Raw genomic sequence first — 22,157 nt, 5'->3', positions numbered from 1 at the left:
GCGCATGCGCGCGTCTTTAAAAAAAAAAAAGAGGAAAAAAAAAAGCGCTGGCTCGGCTCAGTCACGCCGAGGGCGAAGGGGGCGGAGCAAAGCCGGGGTTGGCTGGAGCGCGTCGCTGTCTCTGCTGGGGGCTGACAGGCCTGGCGGGCGCCCGTCGGGGACTGGAGGTACTGAGGCACGCGGGGGCCGGGCGTCCGATACCGCGGGCTGACTCCGCGGGCAGCCGCCCTCGCCGCGGTTTCCCCGGCCCGCACCGTCTTGAAATTCGGCTTTTCCTGCCCTCTTTGGCCAAGGCGGGTTTCCCCTCCGTTCTCCTCCTGCAGAACCGCCTGCGAAGTCCCTCCCGCTTGCAGAAATGACCGAGCTGAGAAGTGGTCTTTACTTAAGGGAGGGGGGGAGCCCGCGGTATCGGCGGGTGGTGGGGAGGGGGCCGCCCCCCCCCCCTTTTTTTTTTGCAAAGAGTTATTCGGTACTAACTTCAAGCCCAGAGGAAGAACAGCGGTCCTGATAATCGGCCGCGCTTTGCAGGATGGAAAGGCTGTTTCTAAACTTCAATGGTAGAATCTAAACTGTCTGGACTCTGGAGGGTTGTAACAATGGCTGAGGATGTCCCAAAAGTGCTTTTTTTCAAAAGGCAACTGGACTTTCTGGTTTTTCTTTGAAGACGTAAAGAAGCTGAAGGAAGCTTATTGGATGAGAAGAGAAATGTCTTCAAAGAAAAACCAAAAAAAGTCCAGTTGCCTCTTGGAAAAAGCACCTTTGGGACAACCATGACCACGCATGGATGACTTGAAAATCTCCATAGACAATGGCTGAGGATGGGAAATGTTCCTTGGTTAAGTTTTGGGGAGAACTCCGAATTGCAAGGGGAAGAGGATCTGTGCACGTTGGTTAGGTTTCTACAAAACCAGGCTGCACAGTTACAAGTAGTAAAAGAAGAAACCAGAAAAGTGGGTTAACTCCATACTCTGTGATTAACTTAATCAGAAATAAGTATATCAGGTGAATGCAGTCATGATATATTCTTTAGTGTAACTCTGTGGCTGCTTCAAAGTTTATCTGGAAATGCCAGAGTTTGAACCCTGGGGACTTCCTCATGGAAGCATGTGTAATGATAACTAAGATGTGTGCCCTGCTGTATCTCACGACGATTGACTTTCATTAACATATATAAATGTATTTTTCTACGTTTTCTTATGCTAATCCAGTGTTTTCATCTTCAACTGCCAGAATTCTTCAGCCAGCATTGCTGGCTGGGGAATTCTGGCAGTTGAATTCCAGACATCTTAAAGTTGCTATAAGATTGAGAAACATTTTACTAATTTCTAAAGCATTAACGATGTAATAGATTGTAGCTGCTTCATCTAGGTAACAAGCCAACTTAGTGAAAGAAATTGCAGTAAAAAAAAATCAAGTTGCAGTCAGTGAAGAAAGATCCTGCAAAGTTGATAATGATAGTCAATGAAGAAAGGAAACTAATTGGATTTTTTTTGCATCCCCCCCCAAGTGAAGGTGGAGCTTGTGTTAGCAGTTTTACAACATCAAGCTAGCCAAGTGTTGTTTCTTTGTGTTCTCTTTTTGAAGTCAAAGTGATGTATGTTAGAGTGAGAAAAATTATAGTGTAGACACTATAATGGAAGCTCTTCAGTTAGCCGGAATAAATAGTACCTGTGAATAGATCGGGAATGGTAGGATGGCTCCTGGTTTGTTGGTGTTCTTCTTAGGTTTGGGTTATTGACAGGTTTAATCCTCAACTACAAAAATTGCAATTACATTTTATGGACAGTTTCATGTATCAAAGTAAACTTCACTCAAGGAAACTAATTTCGTAATTAATTTCCCTTACGATATCACAGAATTCTTTGGAATGTTGGCATTACTGCAATAATACCATTCTCCATGGCAGTTTCCCTTTCAAACTGGCTTATTTATAGTTTACTCAGTATGAACGGTAGTAAATTTTTAAAGTGTCAAGCACTGAAGAATAAAATAGATTATAGAATATTGTACTTAAACTATTCTAGGGAGGTTTTAAGTTTCTTTACAGGAAAATAATCTTTTATTAAAATCTTACTCATAACCCAAACCTAAGAATTATTACCTTATGGTAATAAATGGCAACAAAACATAGTTATTTTTCTACCCATATAGCATTTCAGATTGTTGGCTGGTGACTCTGTTCAAAATGACTTGGTCCCTCATTGGAAGAATAGAGCCAGATATGCACCAGGAGATCCTGCAAAGTTGATAGAAGGACACTCTGGCTCTGTTATCTGGAATAAGTGTCATTTTGTTTAGTCCTGGGGAAGTGGACAGGGTTCTCAGTGCTGTTAGCTCATCCCCTGTATATTAGCTGCATATACCTCCTGATTAGTTAATCTTCCTGGATAATGATATATAGTTGAGTTCAGGCAGTGGTGCATTTATCCTTGAGAGAGGTGGTAGTCTCCTTTCTCAAGAAGCCATCAATGGATCAAGTGTGTTGGACAATTTTCATTCTATCTCCAACTTTTTAGAAAAGGATGTTAAGGTACTTACACTGCAGCTTCAGAGGGTCGTGTTATAGGTAGATTATCTGGACCCTTTTAGATTTCAGGTCCAGGTATGAGAACAATAGAGCAAGATCATGATGACTTCTAGTGGGAATGAGATGGGGGTGATGCCTCTGTGGTCCTCTACTTAATTTTATTTAGCTCTCCGCCTTACTTCTGTTAAGACCTTGATTTGAATTCAGCTGATAACTACATGGAGATACCCAAATAATTTTCTTAGTAAGAACACTAACATTATGGTTATATTTATGTGTGATCCTTGTGATCCTCTTTCAAAGGATCTATAAAATAGTTTCTATTCTACCTATAGAATAGTTCCACTGTAAGCCATGAAGTATGGAGTAAAACACTCGATGTCTCATATATACAGTTTAAAATATGGGGGTCCTAAATTTGTTGACTTAGGTCAGGGGTGTCACACTCAAGGCCCACGGGCCGGATTCAGCCTGCAGGGTACTTAGATCTGGCCCACGGGCCGCCCTGGAAATAGCGAAAGACCAGCCCGGTCCTTCTGGCACCTCTGCACCAAAGGCACCGGTACCTCTGCCAGCGAAAATGGAACTTGGGAGGGCCTCATGCCCCCCCTCCGAGCTCCATTTTCACTGGCAGAGGGCAGCAAGAGGCCATTGTGGCCAAAAATGGAGCCCGGGGGACTGTTTTCGCTGGCAGAGCACTTGACAGATGCGGCCAACACGAGTGATGTCAAGCTGGCCACGCTCACCCCATCCCCCCAAGGTCAAACACCACCCTGATGCGACCCTCAATGAAATCGAGTTTGACACCCCTGACTTAGGTTATGGGAAATTGTTGGCTAATCAAACTCACCATTGTCCATTCATTGTTACAGTATCATAAAGTATCATGAAGGCAGATTTTTATTTTTTGCAACTAGAGTACTTACAACAATTCATTTAGCGACCATTCAAAGTTACAACGGCATTGAAAAAAGTGACTTATGACTGTTTTTCACAATTACAAGCTTTCCAACATCCCCATGATTATGTGATCAAAATTCAGATGCTTGGCAACTGGTTCATATTTGCGACCTTTGTTGTGTCCTAAGGTCATGTGATTACCTTTTGCGACCTTCTGACAAGCAAAGTCAATGGAGAAGCCAGATTCACTTAACAACCGGATTATTGACTTTATCAGCTGCGGGGATTCGCTTAACAACCGTGGCAAGAGAGGTCGTAAAATGGGACCAAACTCACTTAACAAATGTCTCACTTAACAACACAAATTTTGGGTTCAATTGTTGTAAATTGAGAACTACCTGCATTTCATTCCTGTCTTACTGCATTTGTGAATAGATGTGATTTATAGTTTCTTCTCATGATATTTTTACACCCTCATGTTTTATTCTATGTGAGGATATATTTCTTTATATCTCTGTTTCTAGACATGAAATAATGTAGGACAAATGCTATGCTAAAATGAGAAGTTAAAAAATATCTCTTTTTCCAAGGCAGAACTCAGAAGTTCCAAACTCCAGCATCTGAAACATTTCCTTTGATTCTGAAGATGACACAGTGATGAGTCTTCTCATTTCCAGCTGAGGTAAAAGAGTGGGCATTGATCTAAAAATATCATTGTATTAAAACAAGGATTTCCCTTTTTGGCATTTGCACAGAGGCTTTCTGAGAAGTTACACATTAATCTCTCCATGAATTGGCTTTTTATCTAAATGCTATTTTGTCTTTTCTTTAACCTTAAGGTCTCGGTGCTACCAGATAGTTTTACGGTTGCACATATTCTAGAGATTAGAGGAAGAGAGATTGAAGCATGGTGGAAGATTGCAGAAATAGAGAGCAATCATAGTAGTAGATTCTTCTGCTGTTCTTTGTTTTAAAGAGGTAGCTTTTTATTGCATCATTCTACTGTACTTTTATTGAAAAAATGCATCAAAATGAACATCAACATTTTGGTGACTGTTTTTGAACTATGTGAGTCATTTGGCTGTTTAGCTAAAGACTGATTCAGAGAGTCAAAGTAGGGGTGGCGTTTTCATGTAATTAACAGTATATTAAATTCTAAGCCTAGGCAGACAAGAAGCTCTTACTGCTTAGTGGTAGAGAAGAGGTGTTGTGTTCATGCTCCCATCAATTTTTATTTTCATATTCTAGGGCCATGATGGCGAACCTATGGCACGTGTGCCACAGGTGGCACGTGAAGCCATATCAGTGGGCACGCAAGCTCAGCTCTGGCACGCATGCATGATTTTCGGGCCTTCTGGGCCCACCAGAAGTCAGGAAACACACTGTTTGCGGCCTCCGGAGGGCCTCTTGGGGGGTGGGGAAGGCCGTTTTCATCCTCCCCAGGCTCCTAGAAAGGCTCTGGAGCCTGGGGAGAGCGAAAAACAGGCCTCTTGGGCCCACCATGCCATTGCGTGCCAAAAGCGGGGGGAGCACAGGGGGACGGGGCACATAGAATTATGGATGTGGGCACGCGTGCATGTGACCCCACTGCACTCCCCCCGCTTTTGGCACGCGATGGCAAAAAGGTTAGCCATCACTGTTCTAGGGTCAGATTCTGGTATTGAAAAATCTCTAAGAATAGGTAAGGACAGCTTGTATCAGTTTCCAAGGAAGAGTTGCTTTTTTAAAAAGTCTTTTTTAACATGTAGAGACTTGGAATGTGCAGAGGAAACCCAGAGCATATTATCTCTGGTTTAATTTACCAGAAAGAAGATTCCACTGGTTCTTAATTTCTAGAAATTGAGATTTCAATCTGTGTAAAATATAATCCATCAAAATCTAAGCACAATCTCATCTTTAAATGTATTCTGGAGGAAAATACACTTTATATAGATAGATAGATAGATAGATAGATAGATAGAGAGAGAGAGAGAGAGAGAGAGAGAGAGAGAGAGAGAGAGACATATACATATACATATACATATACATACATATATATACTGCATCTTTCCTCACTGCCTAGTTTTAGGTAATTCAGTTTTTTAATTATTATTTTCTGGAAGTGCTTTTAATCATTGGAATCTAAACACCTATAGAAATAAAAATATCACCAATACAGTAATAAATTCACAATTTATAAGAAAAAAAAATCAACCCATCTAACATCCTGAAAAATATAAAATCAATAATCCGCTAGCAAGCCAAGGACATTATATTTCATAATGTCATGATAATAGTGTTATCATTAATGCTATGTGCACGTCCTGATCAAACTGAAACCCAGAATGTTCTTTGAAAGAATTGTCAGGTTATTGCTATACCTCAATATTCCTAGTTTTAAAATACAAATCTTGGGAATAGAATCTGTCTTTAGTACATGTTAATATACAGTTGCCTTATTATGCATCAGTGACTTTCCGTTCTACCTTCTGGAACCATTTTCTTTTTTTTTATTATTATTATTTTATTATTATTATTATAAACAAACATACATATACAGACGTAGACATTAAACAAACTATACATAAACTAACTATACAGTAAAATCAAGTCATAAAGCTTGAACTTTGAAAATAGAGCTACTTCGGTAATTATATATCTATATGTATATATTATCCTTCATGTATCAATGTTTATACAACGATATTTTATTTTAATTCCTTATTTTTGTATCATTGGGTGGTATTCCCTTATTTCGTGTTCTTTTTGTCTAACCAATTATACCATTTTTGCAAATTAAGTAATAATCTGAATCTTCTTTTCCCTGTATTTCTTTGGTAAGTTTGTCCATTTCCGCACATTCCATTGTTTTTTGTATTATTTTTTCTTCTGATGGCGTATCCTCCAGTTTCCACATTTGTGCGAAAGTGATTCTAGCTGCGGTCAGGATGTGTATTATCAATTAATGGTTATTCTGGAACCATTTTCATTCAAGGACATTTTATTCCTACTTCCCACTGCACTTAGTCCAGGAAATCAGAATATCACCCAGTATTGGTTACCCTGTGATAGGGAGTTCCTGGAATATAATCTTAGCCATTTGAAGTCAAGCAACAAGCTAAAAATGTGAAAGTTGATTTGTTTTTGTTTATTAGTTTGTAGACAACAATATAATAATTGTGCCAATGAATAAATGCATATTTATATGTTTCCTAAGTTTTAGCTCTGGAATGGCCAGCCAGGAAACTGAAGTTCAAAGACTGGTACTAGATAACGATTCAATGATAGAAGGAATAAGTGACCAGGTTCTGCTGGCGGTAGTGCTTAGCATCACATTCCTTGTAGCACTGACATATATGCTATTAAGGTAAGATGAAATAAAATGTTGATAGCAATAGAAGGTTTGTTGTTGTTGAAGTATGTCAATTTTATTCATTTCTTGTAAATTAAGTTATTTGGAAATAGTTTATTTATTTATTATTTATTTATTATTTAAACTTATATGCCGCCCTATCTCCGAAAGGACTCAGGGCGGCTCACAACAATAAAACACACAAAGTTCAATTTTTAAAAAAATACCCAATAAAACTATAAAAACCATTAAAATCCTCTCTAAAACCCTTTCAGTCCAAGCCAGCCAGGCGGAATAGCCATGTTTTAAGGTCACGGCGGAAAGAGCGAAGGTCAGGGGCCACCCGGAGCCCCAGGGGGAGCTGATTCCATAGGGTAGGTGCACCCACAGAGAAGGCCCGCTCCCTAGGGGTCGCCAGCCGACATTGTCTGGCCGACAGCACCCCAAGGAGGCCCTCCCTGTGGGAATGCACCGGGCGATGGGGAGCAGTCGCTGGCCGCAGATGGTCCATCAAATACCCCGGGCCTAAGCAATGTGGGGCTTTATAGGTGATTATCAGCACCTTGAATCTCACCCGGAGGGCAACTGGTAGCCAATGCAGGTCCCGCAGGAGAGGTGTAACATGAGAGTATCGGGACACTCCCATCACTACCTGTGCGGCCGCATTCTGCACCAGCTGAAGCCTCCGAGTGGTCTTCAGGGGCAGCCCCATGTAGAGAGCATTGCAGTAGTCGATCCGGAAGGTGACCAGTGCATGAGTGACTATGCGTAGGGCATCACGGTCCAGGTAAGAGCGCAACTGGCGCACCAGACGAACCTGGGCAAATGCCCCCCTGGTCACGGTCGTAACATGATCTTCCAGAGTCAGCCATGAATCCAGGAGGACGCCTAAGTTGCGCGCCCTATCAACAGGGGGCAACACCTCGCCCCCTATAACCAGCGATGGAATATTCCCTTGGAACCAAGATGCCAGTATCCACAGCCACTCCAACTTGCCAGGGTTGAGCTGAAGCCTGTTCCTCCCCATCCAGAGCTGCACCGCTTCCAGGCACCGGGACATCACGTTGAGGGCATCACTGGGCTGATTCGGGGTGGATATAAAAAGTTGGGTATCATCAGCATACTGATGATATCCCACCCCAAAACCATGGATGATCTCCCCCAGTGGCTTCATATAGATGTTGAACAGAAGGGGAGAGAGGACTGACCCCTGAGGGAACCCACAAGTGAGGGGCCTCGGGGCAGACCTCTGTCCCCCTGCCAACACCGCTTGCGAACTCCCAGAGAGGTAGGAGGAGAACCACTGTAGAACAGTGCCTCCCACTCCCAACCCCTCAAGGCGTTGCAGTAGGATACCATGGTCGATGGTATCAAAAGCCACCGAGAGATCTAATAGGACCAGGACAGAGGAATATCCCTTGTCCCAAGCCCTCCAAAGATCATCCACCAGTGCGACCAATGCCGTCCCCGTGCTGTACCCGGGCCTGAAACCCGACTGGTACGGGTCCAGATATAGTGTTTCATCCAGGGCCAACAGGAGCTGATGTGCCACCATGCTCTCAACAACCTTCACAATAAAGCGAAGGTTGGAGACAGGACTAAAGTTATTCAAAATAGCTGGATCCAAGGCAGGTTTCTTGAGGAGGGGTCTCACCACCACCCCCTTCAAGGTGGCCGGGAAACTCCCCTCACCCACGGAGGCAGTAATCACTGCCTGGATCCAGCCACGTGTAATCTCCCGGGCCGAATAAACGAGCCAGGAGGGACACGGGTCAACAAACACGTGGTGGTACTCAGCTTCCCCATGATCCTGTCCACTACCTCGGGAGTAACAGGATCGAACTCATCCCAAATCACCAGTCCCGCCACCACCTCCCCGACCGACCCTGCCCAGTCGGAGTCCAGCCCATCCCGAATCTGAGCGATCTTGTCCCGCGGATGTTGACTATACTCCTCGGCCCGTCCCTGCATAGAGTCATCCCCGGCTCCCTGATTCAAAAGGGAGCGGGGCACCCTAAACAGGGCGGCCAGGCAATTATCTGCGGATGCGATGAGGGCGGAGAAGTGAACACGCTTCGCCGCCTCCATCGCCACCAGATAAGATCGAGTAAAGGATCTCAACTGTGTTCAGTCAGACTCAGAACGGCTGGATCTCCAAAAGCTCTCCAGGCCTCTCCTCCGACGCTTCATCTCCCAGAGCTCCTCAGTAAACCAAGGGGCCAACCAGGATCTGTGTCGGGTCAGAGGTCGCAAAGGCACGACCCGGTCGAGAGCCCTGGCAGCTGCCTTTTCCCAGGCATCCACCAGAGTCTCGACTGGGGCGTGGGAAAGAGAGAGAAGTATAGTCCCAAGCTCTGTCTGGAACCACTCAAGGTCCATCAGGTGCCTGGGGCGGAACCAGGTGGTCGGTTCTGCCTCCCAGCGGCGTGGGGCGGCATAATGGAAGGCCAGCCTAAGGAGATAGTGATCAGTCCATGACGGGGGGTAAATAGCTGGCAAGTTTAGTTACTTGGTTACACATTCTGAGAGCAATGTCCAGAAGAGAGCTGCTAATCAACATGATTGGAAATTGGGAAGATTTGGTTCAAACAAGCTTTATGTCAGTCCTGGAAGCCATCTTTTACTTTGGATCTTCAGGGCTGCCACATTTAGTGTTGTGGGAAACTGGGAGGGGGGATTGTATGGAGTTGGAGAGATATCTAGCCATAATAACATTCTTTTCTTTGAGAGTCAAGGACATCCTGCTCTGCACCTGTGACTGGGAGGCATCTCCCATTGGGACGGTGCATTGATTGGACCATATGATGGATATGTGGGTGCTGGGGCAGAGACTTGCACTTTCTTTTGAGTAGGGAAAACCTGGAAGCTTTCAGATTCGGGTTTTCCCAGATGTGCCAATATGACATCTCTAATAATATGGAACTTTGAGGAACTTCTAATCTCGGAGTTTTCTTTCGTTGGGGGTGTTACTTGGAACTCTGACACTGTAATTCTCATTGGTGTTAGACTGCTTTGTTTTCACCTTACTTATCATAGAGGATAATTAAAATAAATGTTGATTAACCTCTCTGCCCCACATGCAGATGCTAATCATATGCAATATAATTAAAATAAATTTGAAAGAAAGTAGAGAAAGTATTACTATAATGTAAAGCTTAAACAGAACTCCGATTTGAATCACATAGTTATTATGCTGACTAATTCTTAAATTAACGAATTAAGAATATTGAATAGAATTATGACAACTCCTCTCGCGTGTGGGATTTGTTTACTTGTTTTATTGTGGATGTTGTGAATTTTAAAGTTGGATCTGCATGTTTACCTCCAAATATTTACATAATCAACAATGAAATACAATGGAAAGCAGAAATCAACACCTTTTTTCTTTTCTCCCTTCTTTTATACATTTCTCTTTTCCCCTTTCCAACACCTTTTTTCTTTTCTCCCTTCTTTTATACATTTCTCTTTTCCCCTTTCCCTCCCTTATTTTTCCTACTATATGCTTTTGTATTTTTGTGTTTTATATTATAAACTAATTTTAAAAATGGGGAAAAAATGAAATATAATGAAAAGCATGTTCTGCCAAGGATTTCATTATGCAAAGGAAAAATAATGTATTGCCATTTTTATCTTAAGTGCAATAGGTTATTAAACTTTTAATGTTTTAGTATATTTATTTTACACCTTGATTAATATTACCTTTGGAGATTTCATTCTATAGTTCAAGTAATGTAGCAGCTCTTAAAATAACAGCAGGCAAAAATTAGAGACCCTTAGAATTCTAAACATGATGAATTTGTATTATTCTGTCTGATTCCATTTTTGAAATGTTTTATTAATAGTATTTCTTCTCTTAACAGAGATGGGCAATCAGATATTCATCCAGAAAACCAAGAGCTAGTGAGGGCAGTTAGACAACAAATACAATCGGAACAGGTATATTTAGAATTACGCACAATTCTTTTTGATATGAATCATTTATATCCCAGAAAATTTCTCAGGTAATGTAGAACTGTACACTTGTACACCAAATGTAGAAATGTTTGAGTTTGATAGGGTTTGGATACCCTAGTTCTTTGTGATTGATTATATCATTTCAAAATTAGGTATTGATGTGGATTTGCAGGAATACGTATTTAAAATGTTTATTAAAGATTATTTTTTATATAAATCAATTATATCGCTGAAAATTTCTCAGGTAATCAAATGTAAAAACGTTCGAGCTTGATCGGGTTCAGATAACCTAGTTCTTTGTGCTAAAAATAAACTTTATTATGTCATTTCAAAATTAGGTGTTGAGGTGGATTTGCAGGAATATATATTTAAAATGTTTATTAAAGAAGCAAAACTTTAGAGACTCCATAGGGTCCTAAAACTTTAAGCATAATTTGAAAGCTTGGATCTTTTATGTTATACTATGCTGCAGCTACTCCAAATTGAAACAGATAAGAACTATAAATAAACTCTGTTATCGCCCTTTGAATCATGATCATCAAAGGGCAACCTTTGATGATCAAATGCCAGGTCGGTGGTTAATAAAGCCCCCCTCATTTGTGACCTTTTATTGGAGGGGTGTGTGGACCTGGCAGGGATTACGGAGACCTGGTTAGGCCAGGGGGGGGGACCCTCGTAGAAATGTGTCCACCGGGTTTCCGTGCATTTCATCAGCCAAGGGCCCAGGGGAGGCGGGGGGGGTGGCGGCGATTATTAGGGAAAGTCTTTGCCCGAGGGAGGCCACTGTTCTTCAGATAGCCGGATGTGAGTCCCTCTTTGTGAAGTGGGATCGTGGGGTGCAGATGGGCTTGCTGACTACGTACCTGGCTCCCTGCCACGTGGTGGCAGCCCTACCCGAGCTGCTCGACGTTATTGCCGGGGTGGTGGCGGATACCCCCAGACTCGTTGTCATGGGGGATTTCAACCTGCCAACCATCGGTGAGACGTCGGAGGCAGCTAGGGAGTTCATGGCTTCCATGATGGCCATGGATCTGACCCAGTTAGTTCAAGGCCCCACTCACACAGGAGGACACACTCTGGACTTCATTTTTGTCTCTGGTCAGTGGTTGAATGTTCTAGGAATAGGGGATTTAGATATTAAGCCCTTGTCATGGACAGATCATTCCCTCCTTCAGTTAGACTTTCGAGCCGCTTCCTCTCGCTGCAGGGAGACGGAACCAACCAGGTGGTTCCGTCCCAGGCGCCTGATGGACCCTGATAGGTTCCTGACGGAGCTTGGGCCATTTCCTGAGACTCTGGCACAGGACTCGACTGAAGACCTGGTGGCCGCCTGGGATAGGGCGGCCGCCGGGGCTTTAGACCACGTCGTGCCTTTGCGGCCTCTGACCCGATGTCAATCTCAATTGGCTCCTTGGTTCTCCGAGGAGCTGAGAGAGATGAAACATCGGAAAAGATGCCTAGAGAGTGTCTGGAGGACTAGTCAATCTGAATCCAACTGAACACTGGTGAGGTCTTATATCAAGACCTACCTAGTGGCAATAAAAGCGACAAAATCTTAACTATTTTTCCGCTCTTATTGCATCTGCAGAGAACCGCCCAGTCGCTTTGTTTAGGGTGACCCGTTCCCTTCTTCAGGGGGGAACGCGGGAAGACCCTTGCAGGGTCGTGCTGAGGAGTGTGTGCAGTTCCTGCATGATAAAGTCGCTCGGATTCGGGAAGGCTTGGACTCCGACTGGGTGAGTCCAGGGGGGGAGATGGGGGTAGGTCTTGAGAACATTATCTGGGAAGAGTTTGACCCTGTGGCTCCCGAGGACGTGGACAGGATTCTGGATAGGCTTAGTGCTGCCACATGTTTATTGTACCTGTGTCCCTCCTGGTTGGTACTGGCCTCCCGGGAGGTTACACGAGGCTGGCTCCAGAGGATTATAAATGCTTCCCTGAGTGAGGGGACCTTTCTTGCCGCCTTGAAGGAGGGGGTGGTGAGGCCCCTCCTCAAGAAGCCTTGCCTGGACTCGGCTGTATTAGCAAATTACTGTCCGGTCTCCAGCCTTCGCTTTGTGTCGAAGGTTGTTGAGAGAGTGGTGGCATGACAGCTCCCCCAGTACCTGGATGAAGCTGTCTATCTGGACCCTTACCAGTTGGGCTTCAGACAGGGGTACAGCACAGAAATGGCATTGGTTACATTGGTGGATGATCTCTGGAGGGTTCGGGACAGAGGTTCCTCTGTTCTGGTCCTATTAGATCTCTCAGCAGCTTTTGATACTATCGACCATGGTATCATGCTGCAGCGGTTGAGGGGGTTAGGAATAGGAGGCACCGTATTGCGGTGGTTCTCCTCTTTCCTCTCCGACCACTTGCAGTTTTATGTTGGCAGGGGGGCAGAGGTCAACCTCGAGGCGCCTCGCTTGGGGGGGTGCCGCAAGGTTCGGTCCTCTCGCCCCTTCTGTTCAACATTTATGTGAAGCCGCTGGGCGAGATCATCTATGGTTTTGGGGTGAGGGTACATCAGTACGCTGATGACACTCAGCTGTACATCTCCACCCCAGACCACCCCAATGATGCCCTTGACGTGATGTCCCGCTGCCTGGAGGCTGTACGGTCTGGATGGGGAGAAATAGGCTCAGACTCAACCCTTCCAAGACCGAGTGGCTGTGGCTACTGGCGTCCCGGTATAGTCAGCTGACGCCATCGCTGTCTATAGGGGGTGAATCTCTACCCCCCCACAGAGAGGGCTCGCAATTTGGGCATCCTCCTGGATGCACAACTGTCTTTAGAAGAGCATATGACGGCCGTGGCCAGGGGGGCTTTCTATCAGGTTCGCCTGATTCGCCAGTTGTGTCCCTTTCTGGACCAGGATGCCTTGCGCACAGTCACTCACGCCCTTGTTACCTCCCAGCTGGACTACTGTAATGCTCTCTACATGGGGCTCCCCTTGAAGAGCACTCGGAGGCTCCAACTGGTCCAGAATGCAGCCACGCGGGTAATTATGGGTGCAACTCGTTGCGTCCATGTAACACCTCTCCTGCGCAAGCTGCACTAGCTCCCAGTGGTCTTCCGGGTGCGATTCAAGGTGTTGATTACCACCTTTAAAGCGCTCCATGGCTCAGGACCTGGGTACCTACGGGACCGCCTTCTACCACCGATAGCCTCCCACCGACCAGTTCGCTCCCATAGAGAGGGACTCCTCAGGGTGCCGTCGGCCAAATTATGTCGGCTGGCGACACCCAGGGGGAGAGCCTTCTCTGTGGGAGCCACTGTCCTTTGGAATGAACTGCCCCTGGATATACGCAAGATCTCTGACCTCCGAGTTTTCCGCTGTGCTCTTAAGACCCTGCTCTTCCGACAGGCAGGGCTAGCTTCATAATTGAGTTTTAAATTCGGAGTTTTTGGGTTTTTTAGCTAATTTTGGCCTTAAATGTAATACTTTTAATAATTTTTTAAATTTAAATTGTGATATTTGTATTGTGTTTTTACCTGGCTGTACACCGCCCCGAGTCCTTCGGGAGAGGGGCAGTATAGAAATAAAATTATCCTTATCCTTATCCCCAAAAGGGAAAGGTCCTAAGAAGTTTCAAAATGAGATTTCACTTTATCCATGTATTTGTTGGGAATGAGCTGTCATGTATCTGTGTTGTTCTATGGTATGATCTTATTGCTTCCTTCCTTTATCACTTAACAAAGTCTGAGATGCCAATCTAACTATTTTGCAGCTTGAAACAAATAAAATAATTTGTTCGGCTTGAATTAATTATAATTCTGTTTTTTTCCCCCCAGGAAAATAGTGTTGGTGACAGGCAACATTTCTATACTGATTTGTCCTGCCCAGTGTGTTTGCAACAGGCTACATTTCCCATTGAAACAAATTGTGGACATCTTTTCTGTGGTATGCAAAAAGTAAAATAAAATCTGAATAGTTTCTTATATTCCTTGAAATGGTAAGAGTTGCTTAGGAAACATGCAAAATAATGCTGTTTTTGGAAATGGATTGGCCTTAAAGAAGTGAAGAAATTCTATTTTAATTATTTCAGCTGATCTCTTGTTATTACGTGTGTGTGTGTGTGTGTGTATCAGTCAGTCAGTCATGACTTTTAAAATATATAAAGTGAATCGCTATTACATTGCAATTTCTTGTCAGTTTGTAATTTGGACTAGATTTGCAGCAACTCATATAATACAGCTGTCATGAACTGATAGTATTTGGGCAAAGAATTCAGATAATGCATTTCTCAATGATGTATGTAAGCAGTCTTTTCCTCTCTTCTGAGATTCAGAGTCTTAAACTGGCAAATAATTTTTAATAATTTTATCAGCTTCAGTGAACCGCTGTTTGTTTTTAAGTGAGATACTGACTCACATTAACATACGGATAGTCCTCTACTTACAACCATAATTGAGCCCAGGATTTCTGTTGCTAAGCAAAACAGTTTGCCTCATTGTATGATGTTTCTTGTCACTGTTGTTAAGTGAATGTAACAGATGTTAAATTAGCAACATGGTTGTTAAATGAATCTGGCTTCCCATCACCATGGGAATACTGCAACAGTTGTAAGTGTGGAAAATGGTCATAAGTCATTATTTTCAGTGCTATTGAAACCTTGAATGGTCACTAAACAAATGGTTGTAAGTTGAGGACTATCTATATTTAGAGTTTAAGAAATTAATAAGTTATTTTCTTTAGGTTCCTGCATTATTGCATATTGGAGGTGCGGATCATGGTTAGGTGCGATACACTGCCCTATCTGCAGGCAAACGGTAATAATATGAATATTTTGATGTAAAATTCTAGCTCTAATTTTACAAATGTTGTTGTATGCTGAGTCCTAAATATAAATGGAAATTTAGGAAGTTTAGCACCTAGGTTTTTTTTTAACTGTGATTTTAAATACATTTGGTGTACTATGTTTTTTGCTTTTCTTGTCTTTAACATCAGTTTATAATATATTTAAAGAATGATGCAGTATATGGCTAGAGAATAACAACATTTTCTTTAGAATCTTAACATAGGATTTTATATTATGAATTCCATAAGATAAAAGTAAGGTACATTTGATAGAAATGCAACCAAACATTCCATAGCACCAACATAGGTTACTTGAGATAAACATTTTCATGGATTTGAGTTAAAGCCATAAGTAGTTACATATTACTATCAAATATATCTGTAATGTTCCCACAGATAAGAAATAATTTAATCTTCCTTTAAGCTTCTTTCCTGCAACTATTCAGATAAAAGTTTAGAGTTCTTAATGTCCTGGCTTTCTGAACTTTTTACTGAACATTAATTTGGCAAGTGCTTCAACACAGAACAGATATGTAGGTTTTCAATAATCCCATTTGGATTATTCCAATTTATATAGAAGACTTCAAAATGGTTGAGAAAGTTCAGATTCAAAACAAGGCAACTGGAATATCATATAGTTCTAACAAGCATTGCCATAATATGTCAATATTTTACCATCTGCACTGTTGCCGTTCCTTTTTTTATTCATTTTTGCATTTTAATGTCATATGTAGTGTGGGGTCAGTTTAACCCCTGGATCACCTTTTATGTTTACTTACTTAGATTGTAAGATTACCACCTGAGCCCTTTTTTTCTAGTTATCCCAGGTATGAAATATCCACCAGGCTTACTTGGTACCTGTATTTTGGTCTCTTGGTTTCTAGACATCCTTATTTCTCTTCTCCTTTGGCAATTATGTACATTAAATGCACTCCTCCTTATGTTTTTATGTTGTTACTCTGCTTTTATACTGGTACATAGCTATTTTCTTATACTTTCTTAATCTATTTCTATTCCCTCCTCAACATCACAGTTGTTAAATAGTTTTAAAGTATAATAAGTTACCACCTGAATTTCTATGTTCCTAGTAATATGTTTAATACTGATAGAATGTAAGAAAGACCTGGCAGGAATACCTCTGCATTCTTCCCAAAACTTTTTGCTTGACAAATTACTCTTAAGTATACAAGTAATTCTCAACTTGGAACCAGAATTTCCATTGCTTAACAAGCTGGTTGTTAAGTAAGCCATGCCTGATTTTATGATCTTTTTTGTCATGGTAGTTAACTAATCCCTGCAGTTCAGAGGTGGGTTTCAGCAGGTTCTGACCAGTTCTGGAGAACCGGTAGTGGAAATTTTGAGTAGTTCGGAGAACTGGTAAATACTACCTCTGACTGGCCCCACTCCCATCTATTCTCTGCCTCCCAAGTCCCAGCTGATCAGGAGGAAATGGGGATTTTGCAGTAACCTTCCCCTGGAGGGGGTTGGGAATGAAGATTTTATTTATTTATTAATTTATTAATTTATTTATTGTTAAATTTGTATACCGCCCTTCTCCCTGAGGACTCAGGGCGGTGAACAGCCAAGTAAAAACATAAACTACAAACATTAAAATACAATTAAAATATATATATAAATTTGGCCCCATGATTAAAAACAATAACAAACAATTAAAAACATTTTAAAAAATGTTAGGCTAGCCCGGCTTGCTGGAAAAAGAAGGTTTTAAGAGCACGGCGGAAGGCACCGAGGTCTTGGATTCTCCCTATCTCTGGGGGCAGCTGATTCCAGAGAGTAGGTGCCCCCACAGGGAAGGCCCTCCCCCTGGGGGTCACCAGCCTACATTGTTTGGCTGATGGCACCCCGAGGAGGCCCTCTCTGTGGGAGCGCATGGGTCGATGGGAGGCCATCGGTAGCAGCAGGCGGTCTCGAAGATAACTAGGTCCTATGCCATGGAGGTAATAACCAACACCTTGAAGCGCACCCGGAAGACCACTGGGAGCCAGTGCAGCTCACGCAAGAGAGGTGTTGTATGGGAGCACCATGCGGCTCCCATGACTACCCGCGCGGCCGCATTCTGGACCAGTTGGAGCCTCCGGGTGCTCTTCAAGGGGAGCCCCATGTAGAGAGCGTTGCAGTAGTCCAGGCGAGAGGTGACAAGGGCATGAGTGACTGTGCACAGGGAATCCCGATCAAGAAAGGGCCGCAACTGGCGAATCAGGCGAACCTGACAGAAGGTCCCCCTAGCTACAGCCATCAGATGTTCCTCCAAGGACAGCTGCATATCCAGGAGGACTCCCAGATTGCGCACCCTCTCCGTGGGGGCCAAAGACTTGCCCCCGATAGTCAGTGATGGAGTCAACTGACTATATCGGGATGCCGGGAACCACAGCCACTCAGTCTTGGAAGGGTTGAGCTTGAGCCTGTTCCTCCCCATCTTACAGTATCCTTCCCCTGCCACGCCCACCAAGCCACACCCACAGAACCGGTAGTAAAAAAATTTGAAACCCACCACTGCTGCAGTTGCTAAGTGAATTTGGATTCACTCATTGACTTTCCTTGTTGAAAGCAATCTGGGAAGATAACAAATATTGATCACATGACCCCGGGACTCTGCAACCATTGTAAATACATGCCAGTTGTCAGGTGCTTGAATTTTGATCATGTGGCCATAGGGGTGCTGCGATGTTTATACTGTAAGTGCGTGAACTGCTTGTAACCACTTTTTTCAGTGCCATTGTAACTTCACACAGTGGCTAAATGAATGGTTGTAAGATGAGGACTACCCATATACATTTTTAAATATATATACTGTGTAAGAAAAGGAAGGTAGATCCTATATGAAGATGTTGAATACCTGTTTTTTTTTATCCAGGTTACTTTATTTTTACCACTCTTTGATGAGGGACAAGAGGATGCAGCACAAGTGCTTCATGATGTTAGTGATTATAATAGGAGATTCTCGGGACAGCCAAGATCGGTATGTATGGAGCTAGAGCAATTAAAAGATATGCCCAATGTTCTATTTATTATGGCAAACGCTGCATTTCCCTATGTGAGTTCAACAAGTCCAAGCTATCTTCCCAACTCTAGGAATGAAGCTGGGGTAGCAAGAACAAGTGGAGGGATAATTTCAATATTTTTCTTAAAAGTAGCCGTTGTTAAGGTATTGGATGGAAATGGATGGGAATTGTGCCCATGTTTGTCAGTCCTCATCTCCTTCTCCAGTTCGCATTGCATAGTAGGGCATTGTTGAAGGAGCAGTCTTCATCTTGCTTCAGAGTCCCATGTTACTCAGAAAAGGGACTGAAAAACCGTAAGTTTTAACTCAGATAGATTTGTGAAATCATAAATAAGATAATCACCATTAGTAGCAACATTTTTAGTGTGTTTTTTAGTATAAAAAGATGAGATTTGCTAGAAAAAAAATACAAACTTTTGAAAACTAAGGTAGTCTACCAGAATAATCTTTAATTTCCCCCCAAAAAAACTTTAGCAATTCTACCTTTCTGCTATCTCAACAATATAGTGCTTCAACATACAATATCTCTTCCTGGATAATACTATCCATACTATACCCTGTGTTCCCCAAAATAAGACATCCCCTGATAATAAGGCCTATCGGGCTTTTGAGCACATGGCAATAAGGCCAAGCGCTTATTTCAGGGTTCAAAAAAATATAAGATGGTCTTATTTTCGGGGAAACACAGGTAGTGTTTATATTACAGAGATATGACCGGCAGGGTAGATTTGATTTAAATCGAGTTGATTTAAATCACAATTTAAATCATGATTTAAATCACTAGTAAAAAGGCTTGATTTAAATCAACTCGATTTAAATCATAATTTTTAAAGAGCAACTGTCATCTCTGCTACTCCTTTGACCTGCTGTTGACTCACCGATAGTCCCAGTGTTGCAGAATATACAGCCTCATGCTACATAACTAAGCTCCATTTCATGCTGAATAAACTAAATTATATATGTATCTTAAATAGAAAACTATCTTACGATAGATTTTTACCCCAAAAGTTTTTTATTAAAATAAATTCAATAAAAATCAAAAAAATCCGATTTAAATAAAAAAAATCTGATTTTTTTGATTTTTTAAAAAAAATTATTGATTTTTATCCATCCTGATGACCGGTGATTTCAGTTGTTTTTGTTATGTTTTTGTGGCAATGTGCAACCTTTCATTACCAAACAGGCTTGCTCAAAAAGTACTAATGTAGTTAGAAGAGAGAGCTGTGAGCCATATGATCTCTAGTCCAAATCTCATGCAGGCCGTGAATTTGTTAGGGAATCTTTGACAAGCTACTGGCAGGCAAGCTCCCTCTGATATTCAACAATTACAATACCAGTCTTTCTTATTTAATGAAGCTGTGCAGATCATTTGGAAAGCACTGCTTATACCAAATTATTTTTGTTATTTTTATTTAGTAATTAAATTAATTTGCCGCCCATCTTGTTTTGAAGCAACTCTGGGCGGCTTACATAATAAAAACATTAAAATAATCAGAAATAAATATCCCTAACCCAATAACATGACAATATGCTCTTCATATTCTATATTCATATGAATATGCTATCTTGAAGTATAAAGGTGAGTATGTCTCCCTGATAGCGGTCCTAGCAGAAGCATTTCTTATGTGTACATGCACAGAGAGACAATCTTGAATAATCAGCTCAAAACTTTGGGGAGAAGGATGTGACTACCTTGATACTTAAAAGCTTTGGGGGAGATTCTACAGCTGTGTTATTTCAATGTGTTTTGCTTGTTTTATTAGCTTGTCTAATCTTGCGTCTTTAAGAGATTCCATGCATTTTTAAAAATTGAGGTTGGGTTCTTATTGACCACTATAGATGATTAAGTTAAAGGTCCTGGGGAAAGAAATTTAGCTCTAAAGCAGGGGTGGGGAACTATGTCCCTTTTATGACTTGTGGACTTCAACTCCCTTCAGCTGAGTCCCTTTTGGGAGAAGGGCGGTATACAAATTAAATTAAAATAAAATAAATAAATAAATAAACTCCCAGAATGCCTGAGCCAGCCATAGTTCTTCACCTCTGCTCTAAAGTGATCCTATTTGATTGCCTCAGCTGTGATGTTAAATGCTCCTGTGGCAAATTACATCTTGCTCATAAGACAAATTTTGACTGTGTATGTCTTGTTTAGATTATGGAAAGGATTATGGATTTACCTACATTATTGCGTCATGCATTCAGAGAAATGTTTTCTGTCGGTGGTCTCTTCTGGATGTTCCGCATCAGAATATTCCTCTGTCTCCTGGGGGCTTTGTTATATCTTGCATCACCGTTGGACTTTCTACCTGAAGCTTTGTTTGGAATATTAGGATTTTTAGATGATTTTTTTGTGGTTTTTCTGCTACTCATATATATATCTATCATGTACCGAGAATTTGTGACACAGAGACTGAACAGATGAAGACAGATGTCAGTAATTAACATTAAGGTGCATTAAGTGAATTAACTGTTTTGAGAAAAATATCTAGACACAAGTTTGGTTATTAAACAGCCTTCGTTTGATCATCTTATGCAATCAAAAACACATCTTTATTTCAAACATAAGACAGCATAAGATAACATGAGATTATAAAAGTAGATTGTGCAAGCATGAGGAATTAATGTCACAGTGATTAGGGAACTGGAAATTTGATGTGCGATATTAAAAAGGTGTAACCCATGCTTATATATGTTTACAGCAGATGAATGAGTAAATGCCATTTAAGCCACCAGCAGTGATAAAAGGGAAATTGTCTTGGAATATTTTATTTGAATTAGCTGGACATGTGCTTAAAACATTGTTTAATGTTTAATTTCATAATAAATGTAAAGTTTCAAAAATGGCTTTAGGTTGTGGGTAAACAGATAAAGGGGATTTAATTTTAAACACAATTGTTTAGAATGTCAGTCTATGCAGGAAATGCTCAAGCAGTGCAGTTATTAAATAAGCTTGTGTTATAATATTATATTGCACCATCAGAATACATTACAGTGTTGTGACTATGTACAATTATGTGTTGTCTCAATATAATTTTTCCCCATGGAATTGCACTGTCCACTGTGGAGAGGATGCTGTCTTCTCCATAACAAATGATTGTATGTAGTAAGGTTTTGTATTACAATATTCAACATTTTTTTTGTAAAAGAATTTAGCCTAGCCTAACATGAAGCTATATTATGGTACAGTATAAGGCAAAAGTTTAAGTTTAAATTGTAACTGACTTCTTTAATCAGGTGAAATACTAAATGGCATATTAAATAATAGCTGATAGAGCCATTAGCCAAAATCTAAAACTGAGTTTTATCGAAAGTATACTTGAAATAACAACTGGTAATGGGGACCATAGATACATGGTTATATCATATAACCACAGTTTATATGAAAAATATATAAACATCCTTAAGAGTAAACCTTATTGAACATTGTAGGCCTTTCTTCTCAATAAGCACACATAATTTCAGACTACAAGTCTTCTCAAGTTACATTTCATAAAACATTATGAAATGCCTTGTTTAAGCCATGCAACACTTCTTGAAGATAGAGAAAACGACTAACAAATCTACAACGCTGGAAAAACTGTAACCTTCCATATGATGTAACTTCCAGCTTTCCTTGCTATTTGTAGTCCCGGTTTGGACTAATGGA

General features: G+C 41.7%; 1 protein-coding gene across 2 annotated transcripts; it reads left to right on the top strand.

Moving 5' to 3' along the window:
• Nucleotides 1–93: 93 nt before the first annotated feature.
• On the top strand, nucleotides 94–21,420 carry RNF170 (ring finger protein 170). 2 transcript variants are annotated; one of them, XM_070935461.1, is made up of 8 exons: nucleotides 94–167; nucleotides 4,022–4,109; nucleotides 6,624–6,773; nucleotides 10,619–10,694; nucleotides 14,487–14,595; nucleotides 15,391–15,464; nucleotides 18,368–18,472; nucleotides 20,664–21,420. In XM_070935461.1, the coding sequence occupies exons 3-8, from the start codon at nucleotides 6,637–6,639 to the stop codon at nucleotides 20,931–20,933; spliced, it is 771 nt and encodes a 256-aa protein (XP_070791562.1). In that variant the 5' UTR covers nucleotides 94–167; nucleotides 4,022–4,109; nucleotides 6,624–6,636; the 3' UTR covers nucleotides 20,934–21,420. The 2 variants fall into 2 exon arrangements, with proteins under 2 accessions (XP_070791562.1, XP_070791563.1); XM_070935462.1 differs by having other exon boundaries at nucleotides 120–167; nucleotides 4,018–4,109.
• Nucleotides 21,421–22,157: the final 737 nt, after the last annotated feature.

The sequence above is a fragment of the Pituophis catenifer genome, unplaced genomic scaffold (assembly GCF_029215685.1).
Source record: "Pituophis catenifer annectens isolate HBS135680 unplaced genomic scaffold, rPitCat1.0.hap2 SCAF_2, whole genome shotgun sequence".
Lineage (NCBI taxonomy): Eukaryota > Metazoa > Chordata > Lepidosauria > Squamata > Colubridae > Pituophis > Pituophis catenifer.
This window is presented reverse-complemented; position numbering and strand designations above follow the sequence as displayed.

Bases quoted from the DNA above. Each gene is read 5' to 3' on its own strand.
- RNF170 (XM_070935461.1), top strand. From the start codon at position 6,637: ATGGCCAGCCAGGAAACTGAAGTTCAAAGACTGGTACTAGATAACGAT. The intron at 6,774-10,618 runs GTAAGATGAAAT...TTCTCTTAACAG, and splicing joins CTGACATATATGCTATTAAG to AGATGGGCAATCAGATATTC. The intron at 14,596-15,390 runs GTATGCAAAAAG...TATTTTCTTTAG, and splicing joins TTGTGGACATCTTTTCTGTG to GTTCCTGCATTATTGCATAT.